The following is a 17,341-nucleotide window of genomic DNA, read 5'->3' as shown; positions in this document are numbered from 1 at the left end:
TTAAAAAAAAAAAAAGAATTAGAGAATTGTCTGAAATTGTAGACAACAACTTAGATGACCTAGATGAAACAGAAACACAAAACTTACCACGACTGATGAAGTGGAACATTTGACATACATGTAACTAGTAAGGAGATGAAATCAGTAATCAAAATTTAAAATTTAAAAATCAAAGTAAAATAAACACAAAATGATATTCACCATTTAACTGCTTTTAAATGCAATTCGCATGGGTGTGTAAACATCACCACCATCACCACTATCCAGCTTCAGTGCCACATCCAATGCAGCTCGGGAGAAATACCTGAGTGGGAAGTGTGTGAGATTAAGAAAGGACACGAGACAGAAAGTTGGGATCAGGAGGTCCACTGTCCATGGTTGGTGGAGTAGTGGTGCAGTTTTATCTTTGCAAGTTGCTGTTATACAAGAACATACAACTGCCGGCATAAGCAGTTTCCCTTAGGCATAGTAACACAGTTTCTTCTACTTCCATGAAGCCATATCTGATCATGACCTTCAGCCTATTTGTCTGCTTGCAGCTACATCTGTACTTCCTTGTTCTCAGAAGGAATTTGCTGAAGCGAGGCAACCCTTGGTTGCCCTTGCAGACTGCAAGGACCTTGTCAGCTTACAGTTCACTCTACACACTTCAGAACCTTTTTGTCATCCCAAACTGAAACTGTACCCGTTAAACAATAACTCCAGCCTCTCCCTCCCCCTCCACCCAGCTCCTAGTAACTTCTGTCTCCCGTCTCTATGAATTTGCCCATTCTAGGTACCATGAAAGTGGAATCAAACAAAATTTATTGTCCTTTCGTATCTGGCTTATTTCACCTGGAATGTTTTCCAGGGTCATCCATGTTGGTGTCAGAATTCCCTTCCTTTTTAAAAGGCTGAATAATATTCCAATGTGTATATGAACTATATTTTATCCATTCATCTGTTAATGGATATTTGGGTTATTTCCACCTTTTGGCTATTGCAAATAACGCTGCTATTATTATTGGTGTATAAATAACTGTTTGAGTCCCTGTTTTCAATTCTTTTGGGAGTAGACCTATAAGTAAAATTGCTTGGTTCGTTAGCTTTAACTTTTTGAGAAACTGCAATACTGTCTTCCACAGTGGCTACACCATTTTACATACCCACCAGCAAGGTACAAAGCTGAACATTAATTTTTACCAGTTCATAGTAAAGTCTGTTGTGTTTGGAAGAATTCAATAAAACATAGTCAGTCCAGGAAGAAAAATGCAACCAGAGCTGTCTACCCAAATGTTGGACAGCAGTACATTCCAGCTCAAGGTAACAAGCAACCTGCCTATTATTGGAGTGTAAAGATTAAAGATTTACTAAACTGAAGTATATTAAAAATTGGTGTTCTTTCCCAGGAAAAAGAGAACTGTTATGTCGGGGGCATTAGTAATGCTGAAAATTCCACGATCCTCAGAAAGGCCAAAAAGTTTTCAGAATATCAAAAGGACTGGATCAAGGATCCCCTCCCAATACTTTACTATGAAAATTGTCAAATAAAAGAATTTTGGAAGAATTGTACAATGGATCTTTATATACCCACCACCTAACTCCTATAATTAACATTCTGCTACATTTGTTTTATCTCCTATCCACTCCACTATCCATTCATCAATCCATTCTGATTTTTGATACATTTCAAAATAACTTACAGAGATCAATGCACTTCACCCCTAAACACTAACATGCATATAATTAATTGGAATTCAATATTTATTTATGGTTCTTTTGTCAAGTGAAATTTGTACATAGTGAAATTTACAAAGCAAATTACCATTTACATTTTTAAACTAAAACTTTGAGATACAATCCATGTCATAAAGTTCACCCTTGCAAAGTGTACAATTTGGTGGTTTGGGGTATATTTTGCAAAGCCGAGCATTGATCACTATTAATTCCAGAACATTTCATCACTCTCAATAGAAAACCCATCTTCATTAGAAGTCACTTCCTATTCTGCCCTCCCTCCATTCCCTGGAAAACACTAATCTCCTGTCTCTATGGATGTGCCCGTTCTGGGTAGTTCATATAAACAGAGTCACACAATATGCGGTCTTTAGGATTTGGCTTTGTAGTGTTTACAAAGTTCATCCATGTTGCAATTTGATGGGCTTTGACTTGCCTAAATAGCAGTGTTTTGTTTGTTTGTTGTTGTTGTTGTTTTGTTGTTTTTTTTCCCAGGAAAAAAAATAAAGTTAACTTTTGTCAAATTCTCTAAGGAGTTTGTGACTCAACAAAGGTAAAAAGAATCTCTGATCTGAGGGACATATGTGAAGAATTGGGACACTAATTTAAAAGTCTACTCTTTAACAAATACTAGTAAGGATGGGAGACTTGCCAGAAGAGCAATCTTTTCTCCTAAAGTAAGACCTTCAGTGCAGCTAAGAGGAAAGCATGCAGGGCTTATAGCCAAAGAACCATTAAGGAAGTGGCTCTAAGGTCTCCCAAAGGGAACAGTGGATGAGAAGGTCAACAGAATTGACAGCAGGGCACTCTGGTTCCTAAGTTCTGGAGCCACGAAGGCATTTACAAGCAAAATCAGTAGAGGCTGGAACTAAGTTCCACTCAGGAGGCTGGGGCAGCCTTAGTCACTCCTATTAAGGAAAATATTGAACAAGAGAGAAGGGAGGAAAAGACGTAGCTGGAAAACTCACAGCTATGCAAGCCAAGGCAATCTGTCACTAAAAAAGGTATAAATCTGACTTTGTGATTCCCCAGAAAAAAAATTCTTTTTTAAATCACAGCCATTTGTACCCCCAGTCAGGGCAAAGGGGCTCATTGTGGCTTCGCCACGGCCCTGAGTGGGGAGAGTCTGCCAAGTGATATTGACCAAGGTAGACTCAGTTGCTAGTTACATCTGTGATCTCCAGCAGGCACTCCCAAAGTAGAAAACGCCATCCCTGCCACTGGGAAGAGTGTAATTAAAGAAATAATACTTATTTTTAAAACTAAAAGATCTGAAACAAAATGTTAAGACTCAACATGTTGAGTTGATTGGTGAGTACACAGGTATTTGCTGTATTTTCTCTATCGTGTGATTTAAAGATTTCATTAAGAAACGTATCTGAAAGAATGAAACACATGTAACATTCACTCAGTCAAGTTTATTGAACTTACTGTGTGCTCAGCACCGCCCTAGGCAGTAACATGAGAAAAATTACAAAGCAAGATAACAAGGGAAAATATACTCCACACTCTTATTCATTTGCAATCATTTCTATGTTGCTTTGTAAAGTGTTCTTGGGCCATTTTGGGGCATGTGGTCTCCCTCTTTCCTCATGTCTCCCTAAAGCTTCTGACACTGTCGAATTATGTGCCAATATGACCACCCCCCAAGGAACAGAGGGTGGGACAGGAAGAGTGGCTTCTTGCTGATGGAGCAGTCAGAGGTTTGTCAGAGCTAGGGTGCCATGGCAGGGGAGACATGTTGAGGAGGAACGCATCACCCCAGAGGGCTCAGGGCACTCAGTGAATTTCAGGAAGGCCAGAATTGGGGAAGCCACAGAGAGGGCCCTGGGGATGTGCTCAAAGCATTAACACTAAGAAAATGAAGCACAGCTACATGCGCTCCTGGATACCACCAGACTTCTCACCTCTCTCTTTTCCTCCTGATCTTTGCTAACACCAGGCACTAGCACCACCAGCGGCCAGGCCAAGGGGAAATCTGGTGCCCAGTGAAGAAGTGGAGAAGGTCCAATATATAGCCCATGATGCTCAAGAGTAGGCGGTGACAGAGGCGGCAGAGAAAGGACAGAAGTATGTAGCAAAGGGACTACTTTGTGCTTGGCTAATGTTCCTCAGCCAAAGGTTGGTTTCTGTGCAAAGGGAAGTTTGGTTCTATACAGCTAGCAGGGTCCTAAATTTTCCCTAAGGGAACGAAGCTGCACGGCACGAGAAAGAAATCCAAGCCATGCAGGGACTGCCTTGGCCCCACACCAGGCATGCCCCCAGGCCTACTGTGCCACACGCTGTGGAGTACTGGCATGGAACACAGAGCAGGCCCAAGCCTACAAGGCTGTGATACGCTTAGATGCAGATGAACTCTGAACACACTGGGCAAAGAGCTCTCTCTGCCTGGACTGGGCATTACATACAGGCCCCCAACTTGAGTTAGAACCAGGGCTGAGATTCAGCTGGCAGCCTTGCCAAGGACATTTGTGCCCCTGAGGGTCAGATCCCAATGAAGCCATCATGTGGATGACAGAAAGGGCACCCCAGCCAGGAGGCAAGCAAAAGTGGCAGTGGCATGGCCTCTCCTCACTGGCAACATGGCCAGGCAGAGGAAGCCTTCGAGGAGTAGGAGGGTGCCCAGGGGCCATGATACCCTCTGTTTTGCCCTCAGCTCAAAGCCAGATCTCATCACTGCTCACACTGGACACTCGATAGCTGTAGCCCAGTCCTAGGAGGCAGATGAAATCTGCAAGATCAGAGATGCTCAGGAGTCTCAGTAATCCTCATCCTTGGAAGCTGGGAGACCCCTCTACCACTGGGGACTCAGAGGCACAAGCACTAGAACTGGGGAGCAGACGACGGTACCTCTGCTGGTGAGGAGGCTGTTGGGCTTTGGGTCCAGAAGGTCTGGCTGGCTGTTTTTCCAACCTATCTGCCAGTGTGCTGGTTTTCTTGTTGGGTGACAAACGGGGTGGTGCCCAGGACAAGCAGTGTGCCTGATGAGGCAAGGTATATCTTTTTATCGAAGGCACCTTTGAAGACAATGCAGGGGAACACAGAGGGACCTGGATGCACCTCAGGAATCTGGAGTGAAGTTGTTGAGATGAAGGTTGGACGGGAGGGACATGTTCTCCTGTGGCAGGTGCACGCTGTTGAGTTTCAGGTTGTTGGAGTCACTATGGGGCGGACAAAGCCTGGGATACACCCTGGCTCCAGCAGGCAGATTCCTGCTTTCAGGCTTGTTCCAGAACTACCTGTAACTATAGATTCCCACCTGTCCCCATGCTGCATCTCCTTTCAGCCCATCCACTCAACCCTGGAAAGAGTACCCAGAGATTAGACATGGGTCCTGGGAGGGGCCCGAGGAGAAAAATCACGCAACTTTTCTCAGTGTGCCCACTCACTCTGGGTTCTGCCCCACCTGCCCTTTCAGACCAGGATCCTCAGGCAAGAGGTCTTGCAAATGCCCAGCACTGGCTCCGGGACCGAGGTATTGTTCTCAGTGCCTAGTCCTGCCACCTGGGATACACGTGATTACCCATGACCACACCTGGGAGCACTTGCCCTACCCAGCCCTCCTTACTGCCCTGCTGCTCACCCGACCTCATTTCTACTCCCCTTGCCACCCCTGCCCCCACTACTTTGGCCCTACCTTTGGTCTTCTCACTCCTGCAGACCAGGTAGGCCACCAAGGAGCTGAACACCACCAGGGTGCCCAAGGCAAGCCACAACAATGCCAAGTAGTGGCACTTCCACCCAGGTGGCAAGGAGTCCTGCAGGTCATCCTTTGGTTAGGTTCTAAGTGGGCAGGGCCCCAACTCTGATATGCCATAGGTACTACTCTGTCCTCTCTGCCTAAGGTGGTTGGGACAGTTCATTCACAAGCCTCACCCGAAGGGCAACAAATCTTCCCATTTCTGTATTGTGATTCCACACCTACCAGAGGCTTTGCTTAGTCAGTTGCTGGCTGTACTCTCCTGGGGTAGGAAGCGAGGCACGGGTGACACCCATGTCATTGGTAGCTACCACGGACAAGTTGTGTGCCAGGCTGTGGAGCTGCAGCTGCACGGTGTGGTTAGTGAGCCAGGGGTAGCTCTGGGCATCCAGCACCAGAAATTCAGAGATGTTGACAGTCACTGGCCCATACTGATTGATCTAGGTCACAATGGCAGGTGGGACGACACACACCAGGGCAAAAAGGACAACCAGGAGGTCCTGGCCCTGAGCTTCCTGGTACTTGGCCCCAATCTGGGCAATCTCCAGCTTAACTGGTACAAAGCAGAAGCCAATATGCTCTCTTCACAGGCCCTCATACTCCTGGCCTTTTCTTCCCAGAAGGGACCTATTTGGATGTCTGGGTCTACATTATACACGGCATTTTGTAGTGATCAAGCGTATAAACACTAGAGCCAAAATGTCCAGATCTGAATCTGGCTCTGCTACCTACCAGATGTATAACCTCTGCCAGATTGCTTAACTTCTCTGTGCCTGTTTTCTCATTTGTAATATGGAGATAACACTAGTAATTGCCTCATAGGATTATTGTGAGGATTGAAGTGAGTTAATATTTGCAAAATGTTTAATTATTTGTGAAATGTCCTATCAGATCACCTGCCAGATGGCTGCTGGGGGTCCCTGGAAAGAAACCCTCTCTTCCCAGCCACTTCAGGGACACTCATAAAGCACACTGAGAATGACGGAGACATTAGATCACCTGCCGCTTGCGCTCATGCTGGGCCCACTGGGCAGTGACAGCGAAGGTGCTGGTGCCTCCAGAGAAGGCCTCTCCACCCGCAATCAGCAGTCCTGAGGTGCTGGTCTCCTGTGGCTGTCTATACAGGTACCAAGCCAAATGGGGGTGCCAGCCCCCCACCACCACCACTTGGCAGGTGAAGGCATGGTGTTCATTCTCCTGAAGTGCCCACTCAGCCCAGGCCTGGCCTTCGATTTGTGGCACCAACTCCTCACAACCTGGAACACAGCAGGGGATTGTAGGGTAGGGTTGGTAGTGTTCTGTGAGGAAGATGAAGTCCAGTTACAGAGAGGCTGTAGGCAGAGAGACTGGAGTACCTGGGTTCTCTCACCAGGGACTGGCTGGATCTTGGGTAGGCGGGTGAGGGGAACCCAGCTCTGATGACTACGGCCTGAACTGGGTATCCAAGCCAAAAGTGGGAGGGGACAAGGAAGGGAGAGAAGAGGGTTTGACCCCAAAAGTGCTTGGCCAAGAGATGAGCAGGGGCGTAGCTGAGCTCAGAAAGGCTGGCAGGAGCAGCGGTATTGCGTGCAGGAGGGTAGCTTCGCGTGGAGGCGGCGCCATGGTGGCCGGGGCCTGGGCTCCACCCTGCCAAAAGAAGGGGGTGGGCCTCGATGTCAGTCAGGGGAGATCAGGAAAGCTTAGCAATTCCTCCGGGAATTAATTCTCCAGAAACAAAAATGCAGGCTGACCCACAAGGGCGAAGGCAAGGACGCGAACATCCAAGCCCCAAACTCCAAAGCCACCCAGCACATACCTGTACCTGAGGGCGCAGAACTGAGTTCTGACTCTAGGAGACAAACAGGCACACTCCCGCAGATACACAGAAACAAGGAGCACCCGCCCTAGGCCCAGACGCACACACAGATACTGGGCTACACGTGACCCTCCCCCAAAGGGACCATCCTTCTCCAGACCCCGTGTCTCTCTTGCCTCATGGGGCGTCCTTTCCCAACCTCTGGTTGCTCAGGCGGATGCAGGCAGAGGAGGAGGTGATCTGGAAGGAAGGAGTCACCAAGCATTCCTGCCCCGCCTTCGGGGCGGCTCACCTGGGTCCCAGCCCGAGCTCAGCCAGAGCAGCTGCTCAGGTCTGATGAGCACTGCAGAGCGCTGCAGGGGCGGGGCTGCGCCAGGCTGGGGCCGCCAATCAATGCCGGACCACGCCTGCTAGCCCCGCAGCCCGGACCAGGTGGGCCGCAGCTCCCTCGCCGCCACCCCATTGCCGTCTGTGACCGGTATGCCTTCCTACACTGGCGGAAAGTCTGGGAGAACCGGCAGCTTTATTGGTTCAGGTCGGCCAGCATGCGGTTGCACAGTGCGGCGTACGGGTTGAGGGTCACCAGCTGGCGCCGCGCGAAAGGGCTTCCCAGCCGCGCTGCCCACACGAAGTCCCTGCGGGCGTCTTTGTCCCGGCCCTGCAGCCGCGCCATGAGCGAGCTCCAGGTCTTCCAGGGCTCCTGTGGGAGGAACGAACACAGAATCCGGGCTCAGCATTGGGGCCCTGGGGCTCGGCCATTTACTACCGGCTCGCACTTTATCCTAAAGGTAGGTATTGTTATACCCCTTACTCAGATGAAGACTGGAAGAGTGGATAAGACATGCCCTGGCTGCATAGCCCGTTAGTGGCAGAGCTGGGACTAAAGTCCAGGTCTCCCCTTGATCCACACCAAAACGTGAAGTTGCTGGGACAATTTTGAATGGTCACCAAGTTCATGAATCTGGCCGATTGCTGGCATGTAGCAGGCAATTTATTCCACAAGTACCTTATTAACCATCTACCATATACCAGGTGACTAACTCTGAATCCCAGAGTCCAAGACAATTATTAACTGACAACCGTTTCTTACAAATAAAGTCCATTTCTCTTTTCCTTTTGAAGGCTTTTCTTTATATTGTCATTTAAAACAGCTTCTCTCACCTGTTTTCTCCACTGACTGTCTTTCCTCAATCCTTATTTCCATAATGTTCATTATTTTGTATCAAATTTTCTTTGAAGGAGGTCTTGGAGCCAGAGCTAGCCTGCCCCATTTTTAAATTTTCATTGTCTTCATAAAATACTGGGATTAGGCATCTGAACTCAACCTTAGGCCGACGGCTGGTATCTACTATCGGGTCCACTGAGCTGCATTTCTTCTGGGCTGTTTCGTTTCACTCATGTTTGTTAGGATCCCGGAAGGAGAAACACACAGGCCAAAGGGGTTAAGCAAGGTTTATTGTAGAAGCATAACAGCTGGGCTGAGCTGAGGATGGCATCAGCCCCAAATGCAAAGGGATCTGAAACATATGGGGCTTGTGGTGGGCTTTTTCAGTGGGAGCGTGTTGGGCAGATAAGTTGGTGGGGAAGGGTGAAAAGTCCCTAAGTCCAGTGAAATGGCAGGTGAGCATGTAGCCTTTGCCACCCATGACAAGGTATGGTTCCCACACAAGAGGTAAGGGAAGAGTCTGATTCCCACACTACAGGAGGGTAAGGGATAGGGCCCTACTGGGCCTAACAAAGCTCTCTAAAGAGCCTGTCAGGGTGCTTGGGGAGCTCCAGTCATTCTAGAGCAAGGCTTATCTTCCCTCTTCTATCTCTGTTTGTTTTGCTCCCCAGAACTCAGTAGGGGGTATACTCTCTACTGCACCTGGACCTGGACCTTTCAGAAGCTCTTTGATGACAGCATGTCTCAGTTTCCCTCAAAGGCGCTGGTCTGGGGAAATTGAAAGGCCCCTCCAGGCGAATCGCCTTTAAGCCCCTCTGGAGTTTTAGTGTGCAGGCTGTTCCCAGAGACCTTTATAACACTGACCTGGCATTCCTGGTCCCAGGAGCATCTCCACCACCATGAGTCTTAATAGTCTAGTAGTTCCCTACTAGGTTTCTGTGGTTTACATGGCTTATTGATCTGCTCTCTGGTCCCTAGCATGGCCCCCTTTGTCCCATTGTCCCTACTCCAGCTAGAGTGATGGGAATGCAGCAGGTTTAATCCACTCACTCCCAGTGAACACCCTTTAATGCTTCCTGTTTACCTCTAGGCTCTACTCCATCCTCCCACCACTCCCTGTTCCTGCCAGCCTGGAAATTGGAAGTGCCCTATGCATGCCTTCTGGACCTCTATAGGCTGTGCCTTCTCCACTTCCTCCCCTCCTTCCAGCTTACTCCTACTCATCCTTCAAAATTCATTCTTCAGTAGCAGATCCCTCTCAACTTTTTATGGTGATGAAATTATGCGTCTGCCCTACCCCTAGACTGTGAGCTTGAGAAGCAGTATCATGTGAGGACTAAGAGCATACACTCTGGAGCCTACCACCTGCTTCAAATCCCAGCTCTGCCACTTCTTAACTATATGAGAGTAGCAAACTACTTAACCTCCACACTTCAGTTTTTTCATCTGTAAAGGGAGATAACAAAAGTACATACCTTTCAAGGTTGTTGTGAGGATTAAATGAATTACTACATCTTACATATAAAGTGCTTAGTGCCTGGTCCATAGTAGTTGCTATAAAGTAGTATACCTTTTATCTTTGTGTCCTCAAGCACCTGGCCCACTGCTACAATAGTGGAGACTCTCATTAAATGTCTGTTAGATAAATAAATGGAATGCATGTATTCTGACTTTCACAACAGTCCCACAATGTTAGCAGGGCCCATAATGTACGAAATATAGGTAAGAAGGCAGATTCCAGAGGGGTTTATTGACTCCCCACCCCCATACCTCGGCCCCACAGTCACTGCCTCTCTGGTCTGTGCACTTCAGGGCCCCTGCTGCAGAGATTCCAGGGTGTCTCCCCTCACCTGCCACATATCCCCGGAGATGCCAAGGGCTTGATTATTGTAGGCTGAGGCCCTCTCAGGCCACAGGTTGATGGCTTGTCCAAACCTCTCCAAGGCTCTGCTGAGGTCACCAGCCTCTGCTGCTATCACCCCTGCAGCTCCAGGGCCTTGGACTGCTCCATCTGTGCTCAAGGGAAAATTCCACCTGTACTGGGGAGACCCTGAGAGGGGACAAGTATGTGATTGGGAGCAAAAATCAAAGACCACCTCAGGCTTTGGAAACCTGGCACCTGAGCCAGAACTGACTAGGCTGGGATGTGGGTCACAGCAGTTGTCAGATGCAGTATTTGGGGCAGAGGGAGCTGAGGTCACCAAGGCTGAGAGCTAGCAATGCTTGAGTCCCAAAGGGATCTTAGTTGGTTCTCCATTGTCAAGTGAATAAAGCTCAAACTTCTTACCCTGTAGCTAAAAGACTTGATCAAGGTCACATAGCCCATGAGTTGCACAGCTTGGATTTGAAACCAAGTCTTTCTGTTCCTTAGCCCATCCTCATTTTGTTCTAATACACTGTCTCCAACACAGAGACCACATGACATTCCCAGGTCATGAAAATCACTTCTTATGTATTGCTCAACTTTTCAGCCTGAAGTCTCAGTAAGGCTTAGGTCTTACTCCTTTAGAAACAGAAGGCACCAAAAACTTCTAATGGGGACATTAGTCTCCATTCCCCCTTAGTGACCGATGGAAAAGCCAAGGAGTGCACTCACTGTGAAGGGATCAGTTCAGTGCTTGGCACGTATGGTATGTAACACTGAATGCTTGCTTAGATTGGAACCATTCAGCTGAGCCATGCCTTGCCCTGTTTCTATCTTCCATTGTCTGTGGGGTGATAAATTCTGGTATGACAAAGATGTGAGAGTTTAATATTGCCCTCCTCCTGCTGAAACACAGTTAAGCTTGGAGCATGGGGAGAATTAAGTGGTGCATTCTGTGAGCTTCCTGGGGTTTTATGTCCATTTCCTTCACCAAGTTAGGGAAATTTTCCATCATTATTTCTTCAAACAGCTGTTCAACATCTTGATTTTCTTCTGTTACGCCAATCACATGAATATTTGGAGCCTTAATAGTGTCTCGTATCCTCCTTAAATTATGTTTATAGTCTTGGCATCAATTTCTCGCCATTTTGATTGAGAGTCTTGACTGGCTTTCCTGTCCTCTAGATAGGGCATTTGATCCTCTTCCTTATTCACTTTCTTTATTCCTTTGTTTATTCCATTTAAAGTACTTCTCATCTCAGATAATATGTTCTCCATTTCATACAGGTTCCCTTTTATAATTTCCATTTCCATTTTTATCTCTTTGTTAAAGTTCTCTACACTTCTCAAAAGTTCGTTGAGCATCTTTATAACTAGTATTTTGAACTCTGCACCTGTTAGATTACTTGTCTCCATTATATCTGGATCTCTGTTCTGTTCTGTCATATGGTTTCTGCTTCTTTGTCTTCCCATTGGCCGCCTTTCCATGTCTGTTTCTATGTACTAAGCAAAGCTCCTAAGTCTCCCGGTCTTATTAGTGGGATTTGTGAAGTAGGTGTCCAGTGGCACAGTCCTAAGAGGAGTTCAGCTGTAGACCAAATTTAGCCCAAGCCTCTACCCCTCTGGGGCCATCTGTTAAGATTTAGCAAGCAATTCACAGATGCTGTGCTTATAGTTGCCTCATAAGGCCACACCAGAAACTGAGGCCAGCTGCCTCCTCCAGTGTGAGTCTCAGCAAAGAGGACCTGATTCGCTGAGGATACACCTATACGCCTGGCTGTGGCTTGGGCGGGGCCTGAGTCGGAGTAGGCAGGGTTTCAGGGAATCCTCTGGGCAGAGCGACCTCTGTTATCCCGTTTGATGATGTCACAGCTATGGCGGCGCTGTGTCTGGTGCACTGGTTTTGGGAATGCTCAACAGGGAATAATGGATACAGCTGGCACTTCTGTACAGAGCATGTCTAGCCTCGGCCCTCACTTCGACATTGTCTCCCTGTAAGTCCCTGGTGCCCCCTGCGTGCAGCCGATCAGGCACTGGTGCTCAGAGTGAACAGGTCCCTCACCCCGAAAATCCGCTCGCAGATGTGGCCCCTTTAAGAGGTGTCTGGCTCTGCCACAGCGTCCGTCTCACTCAGCCGCTGTGGACCAGGCAGCCCCGTGTCCTTGCCCCGTCCTGCCTTCTGCCACTGCAGGGTGCTTTCTTGGATTTCTTGGATTTCTTCATAGTCGTATGGCTTATTCATGTAGATCCCAGGCTATTGTTTCTTGCTGCTGCTCCGTGTTTCCTTCGCATCTTTGATTTGGTCACCAGAGGAAGAAACAGAGCTTCTATCATCTATGCCATTTTTTTCTCTCTAGAAACTTCATTTTTTTTTAACAACTATGTACATGTTCTTTTACATTTAATCTTTTGTAGAGAGCTTTCAGCATTATTATTTTTTGAACTATTATTTTCTTTTATCCCTGTCACAGAGAGTTAACACTGATGGACTTTAGACACATATTTTTACTTTTTTTCTTTTTCTCTAACCAGAAGCTTGGAAGAACACAAGGAAAAAAAAAAAAGATCTGTAATACATGATAAAGTTGTCAAGAAATGTCTTATTTCTAGAAAAGAAGCTTGTCTTCTGTTGAGCTTTTGAAACAATTATTCAACTACCCGTATTTACTAAAGAGACAAAATTTCAATAAAGGAAACACCACAAATCAATTTCCTTAGTTGAAAGAACTAGAGTACCTTGAAACAAGATTCCAGGAAAGCACAGAACACAATTTTCTCCTCAATGCAAGTGGTAACCCCAACATTCATAACCAAAAATAGAGAAACAAGGAGTACAGGTACTGCCTGGCAACATTCATGGACAGAAAAGAATCCAGGTGACACCATCTCTGTATATCTCTCTGAGCCTATAAGTGGACTATTTTACCATCCTTATATGGGTTGGGTTTCTCCTTATTTGGAAGGGTCAGAGGAGTGCCAGACTGACATTTTCCTGCCACCATTAGCAACTGTAACTCAATCCTCATCTATAGTGTTAAGAGACGTAAAAGCCATGGAGTGAACTAGGCTTTGTTACATAGGGCATTTCTATATTATTATATTTCCTATAATATATATTCCTATATATATTCTATTTGAAAAACAAAACAAAACTGTTGCAAATTTTCAGAGTGAGACTTGACTGATATTCATGATTTGGCAAAAAAACAAATCATGTTGCTTTAAAATGAAGGAAATAAAACGAAATTACACCCAGCCCTTTGCAATGACCTGATTTTCCTTAAAAAAAAAAAAACAAAAACAAAAACAAACAAAAAAACCTAAACAAACAAAAAACCCCAGAAACAAACAAAAAATCAATACGAAATTTGAATTCTACTTTTAAAAACTCCAAATACTAAAGGTTTTGACCTTTAGTATTTTTAGATGTTTGATTGAACGTCAATCCTTTAGAAAGATACCTTGATCAAAAGATATTTTTGGTTTGTTGTTATATATCTATATTTTAATCAGGGGAGCTGCATGGTGCTCACTGCATTGGCTGGGGAGTTTGATGGAGGCCAGCAGAGTGGTGGACTGGATCCTGGCAAAGGAATCTGGTTGAAAACTGCTAGGGCTGCCCCCTTAATTCTTGTTATTGGGCTAAAAAACAGGAAGGACTAGAAGTGGGTGACGGTAACAGAGGGAGCCAAGGGACAACGTTCTAGCCAAAGCGTCAGCACCATGCAGCTATTCTGGTTGTATAGTTGTCACTGGCCACCAGGAAATGCAGCCACAACAGGTTCTAGCAGTGAAGCTGTAAGGGAGCTGGCTCACTCACTGAGAACTGACCAGGTTTGCAGCTGTTACTCTGTAGGGACTTGGGGTGCCCCTTGGGGGATTCTCAGGAGTGACCCACCACAGTTCCTCAGTCTGTACTTTTGTGTAGAGATTCCTTAGGTCACTTTCAAAACAAACTCAGAAGTGTTTTGGAGGTCGCTATGCAATTCTTTTTGCCTTCTTTCCCTCTTGTAGGGAAACAGCTCATTCCCCAAGTTGCTGGCGGGTATGGTGAATCTTGGCAATGGACTCAAGGCTGAGTTGTAAGGAGTTTCTCATTTCCGTGGTTACAGTTGGGGAGTGGAAAGGCAAGGCACACCATCTGCAACTGGCAAGAGCAGGAAAGATGTGGATTCTTCCCTCTACCTCAGGGTTTGGGATTGGTAGAAAGAGAATGAAGAGGGGGCTCAGTACAACATGGCCCAGCAGGGAGGTAACTAGGTCTATTTAGCTGAGTTTTCTCCACTCTTTGACTGGTCATTGAGTCTTTCTCAAAGTGAATTCAAGACCCATCAAAGCACTAATGAATTCAGTAACAAACACAGTTTAAGGGTTTTTTGTTTGTTTGTTTTTTCCTTAAAAAAAAGGATTTACGAAAAAACCTCACACAGTGCAATAATAAAGGAATTCAGATACCAGTGAAACCCATAGGGCCACTGTGTCTTGTTCATGGGCAAAAGGTGGAAGTGGGGTGAGGCTGGGTAGAGTGCTCTTCCCCGGTACTCTGCTGGCACTTCTCCATGATGACAAGGAAGTCTCTGCCATCCTGGCCACAATGCTGGGCTCCCTGCATGACAATGAAAACAGTGACAATGTTCTAGCAAAGCCACCAAAGTTCTTAAGGTCAAGGAAGAACAGGGAGCCCAGAATGGAAGGCACAGCAGAGTCATGAGTCCTGGGGCAGAAAGCGCTGGACTGAGTCAGATTGCCTTGCTAGACTTCCATAGGAACAAGCTTCTCGTGGTGGAAAAAGAAAAAGGGTGCCCCGCCCTTTGCTGGACTACACTACTGTGAAAACTTGTGGCTGACAGACACAGAGAAACATCTGCTTTGTGAGTGGTCACACTGTTCTTCAGTTTCAATGGGCTGCCCCAAAAGAGGGCACAAAGGGAATGTGTGGTTTTTGCTGGTATGGGGACTTGGTGGGCAGAGGGAAAGGGAGCGGGGTGACCTATGATGCACATGGTGATGGAAAATGTCGGGTTGCCACTCAGCTTGGTTGCTAACTCTGAAGTAGAAAAGATGAGGGGAAAGTAGATTACCACCTATCTCCATTGAGCTAGTGCTCGAAAGTAGAGGCAGTGCAGGGAAGATGAGAAACTGCTGTTGAGATACAACTGTAGCCTCTTGAGGAGCTTCGATATGGGAAGAAAGGGAGTGACCCGATGGAGTTGGGTGACCTTCCTTTTCCATTTATTGTCAAAGAGCAAACCCAGAAAACATTAATGTCAACAGGGCACAAAATAAGCTACACATTAAACAAACAGCACACTTCCTGGGGGGAGCTGGGCAGGAAAATATAGACTGTGTGTGTACAGCTGAATATTTTCTCTAATTTTATCCTATGAAAATAAATAAATAAATATATATACATATATACATACATACATACATTAAAAACCAATCTTCTTTTAAATTAGGATAATACTGTTATTTAAAAAGTAGCCTTGTCGTAAGTGCTTCTCCCTATGAAGTGCTTCTCATAGAAAAATGTACAAAATATATTTACATTTATAAAATGTTAAATAGTAGGTTATAAATAAAACAGAGCAAAATCTAGTGACCTAATTCAACAGGTTCAGGACATTGTCTTGGGGGAAGGAAGCAAAGAAACATTTGATGCTGTTATGACCACATCTAAGGAGTAATCAGGACAGTAGTGTCATTTAATTTACTTTATCCATGGATTTTGGGTAGGCGTCAGAGTACCCTTAATACAAGGTGGTCTGTTACCTAACTTTTGGGCCCTGATGTCTGATTAGTGTTTTGCCTTCAACTGGGCACTCACCGTTGAAAAATTAAGTCTTATGTCTTAACAATGGGAAAATAAATTTACTATGTCCTAGGCATGTGGCCAGGGGTCATCCTGGTTGTGATACTCTGGTTGTTACATGATTCAAATTCTATTTAAATATCTTTCTCTTCTAAAGAAACATGCTACATATGTTTCTTTAAAATGGTCAGTGGAGCTTTATGAAAACTTCTCCAAATTCTGTCCAGTTATGGCCAATGGCCCCTGGCTACTTCCCCACTGAGAATGCTAACATGCTCAGGGAATATCTGTGTAGACACATACTTATGCCCAATGAGGAGTGTCCTTGAGCAGGGAGCTGCTTTCTGCTACCACCCAGAAAGGATGGAAAAGCAGTGGGATGAAGAACAGGAAATTAAGAAAGTGGAGTGAAGAGAAGGAAGGAAAGGGAAGCCATTCCTATTATCAAGAAAGGTAATTGGCTGAGATAAAGCTCATAAGTGGGGGATAATACTCCCACTTAAAGGCCACAGGCTCAATGTTTGATAATTAATTGGCATAACCCCAAGATAGCTCTTTGACACCGAAGATGCTAAGAATCCTGTCTCCCAACCAGAAGTGAACTCTCAAGTGAGAGGATAGTACGGAAAGCCACCAGACCTCTGTTGGTTTGTTCAACAGATGGCTACAGCCTGGGCCTGGCTGACAAGCTGTCAGGTATCCAACCAACCCTATTTTGGGGGCTTTGCCTGACCCCTTGCATATAGTGCCTGGGAAAGGGCCAAGGCGAAGATGGCAACTTCTCTCTGAGGAGATGCTCAGGCCCAATCTCCCAACATAACTAACCCTCAGTAGGCTTCTTCTAGGCAAGTCTGCTAGGGACCCCGTTTCCCACTTTTTAATGGCATATAATCAGAGGGGCTCCAAACATAACTAACCCTCAGTAGGCTTCTTCTAGGCAAGTCTGCTAGGGACCCCGTTTCCCACTTTTTAATGGCATATAATCAGAGGGGCCCCAGGAGAAAGCCAGTCACAGATCTTTTCTTTGGCCTTCAGCATTGGATGGCCCTGGGTCCTGGTACCCCAACACGGGGAGAGAAGAGCAGCTTTAGTTTAGAACTTCTGGCATTTGTTGGCACCACAGCTGCAGGGTAGCTTGTTGCTGGCATCTTCAATGAAGAATTTATAGTCATAAGTGAATTCCTCCCCTTGGTAGATCTTGCACATGACAAAGATAACAATGTGCTTCTGTTCATCAATATTGATGATCCCAGGATTTAGGCTCACATGAGTGATTGATGAAGCATGCC

At 46.1% G+C, this 17,341-nt stretch overlaps 1 protein-coding gene and 1 long non-coding RNA gene across 3 annotated transcripts in view; one reads left to right on the top strand and one right to left on the bottom strand.

The window, feature by feature from the left end:
- Positions 1 to 1,729: 1,729 nt before the first annotated feature.
- On the bottom strand, positions 1,730 to 7,381 carry LOC111735433. 2 transcript variants are annotated; one of them, XR_002778786.1, is made up of 3 exons: positions 6,388 to 7,381; positions 4,777 to 5,017; positions 1,730 to 4,697 (listed from the first exon to the last, which is right to left on the bottom strand). It is a non-coding gene; the product is annotated as an uncharacterized LOC111735433 (long non-coding RNA). The 2 variants fall into 2 exon arrangements; XR_002778785.1 differs by having other exon boundaries at positions 1,730 to 5,017.
- Positions 7,382 to 7,387: 6 nt separating this feature from the next.
- LOC111735432 overlaps positions 7,388 to 17,341 on the top strand; it is a 60,871-nt gene continuing 50,917 nt past the window's right edge. The window contains exon 1 of the mRNA XM_023526956.1: positions 7,388 to 7,999. Coding sequence (XP_023382724.1) covers positions 7,757 to 7,999 — 243 coding nt within the window. The 5' untranslated portion in view covers positions 7,388 to 7,756. The remainder of the gene's footprint in view (positions 8,000 to 17,341) is intronic.

The sequence above is a fragment of the Pteropus vampyrus genome, unplaced genomic scaffold (genome assembly GCF_000151845.1).
Source record: "Pteropus vampyrus isolate Shadow unplaced genomic scaffold, Pvam_2.0 Scaffold1000000713, whole genome shotgun sequence".
Classification (NCBI taxonomy): domain Eukaryota; kingdom Metazoa; phylum Chordata; class Mammalia; order Chiroptera; family Pteropodidae; genus Pteropus; species Pteropus vampyrus.
The sequence above is the reverse complement of the archived record's forward strand: the minus strand, read 5'-3'. Positions and strand labels throughout refer to the sequence as shown.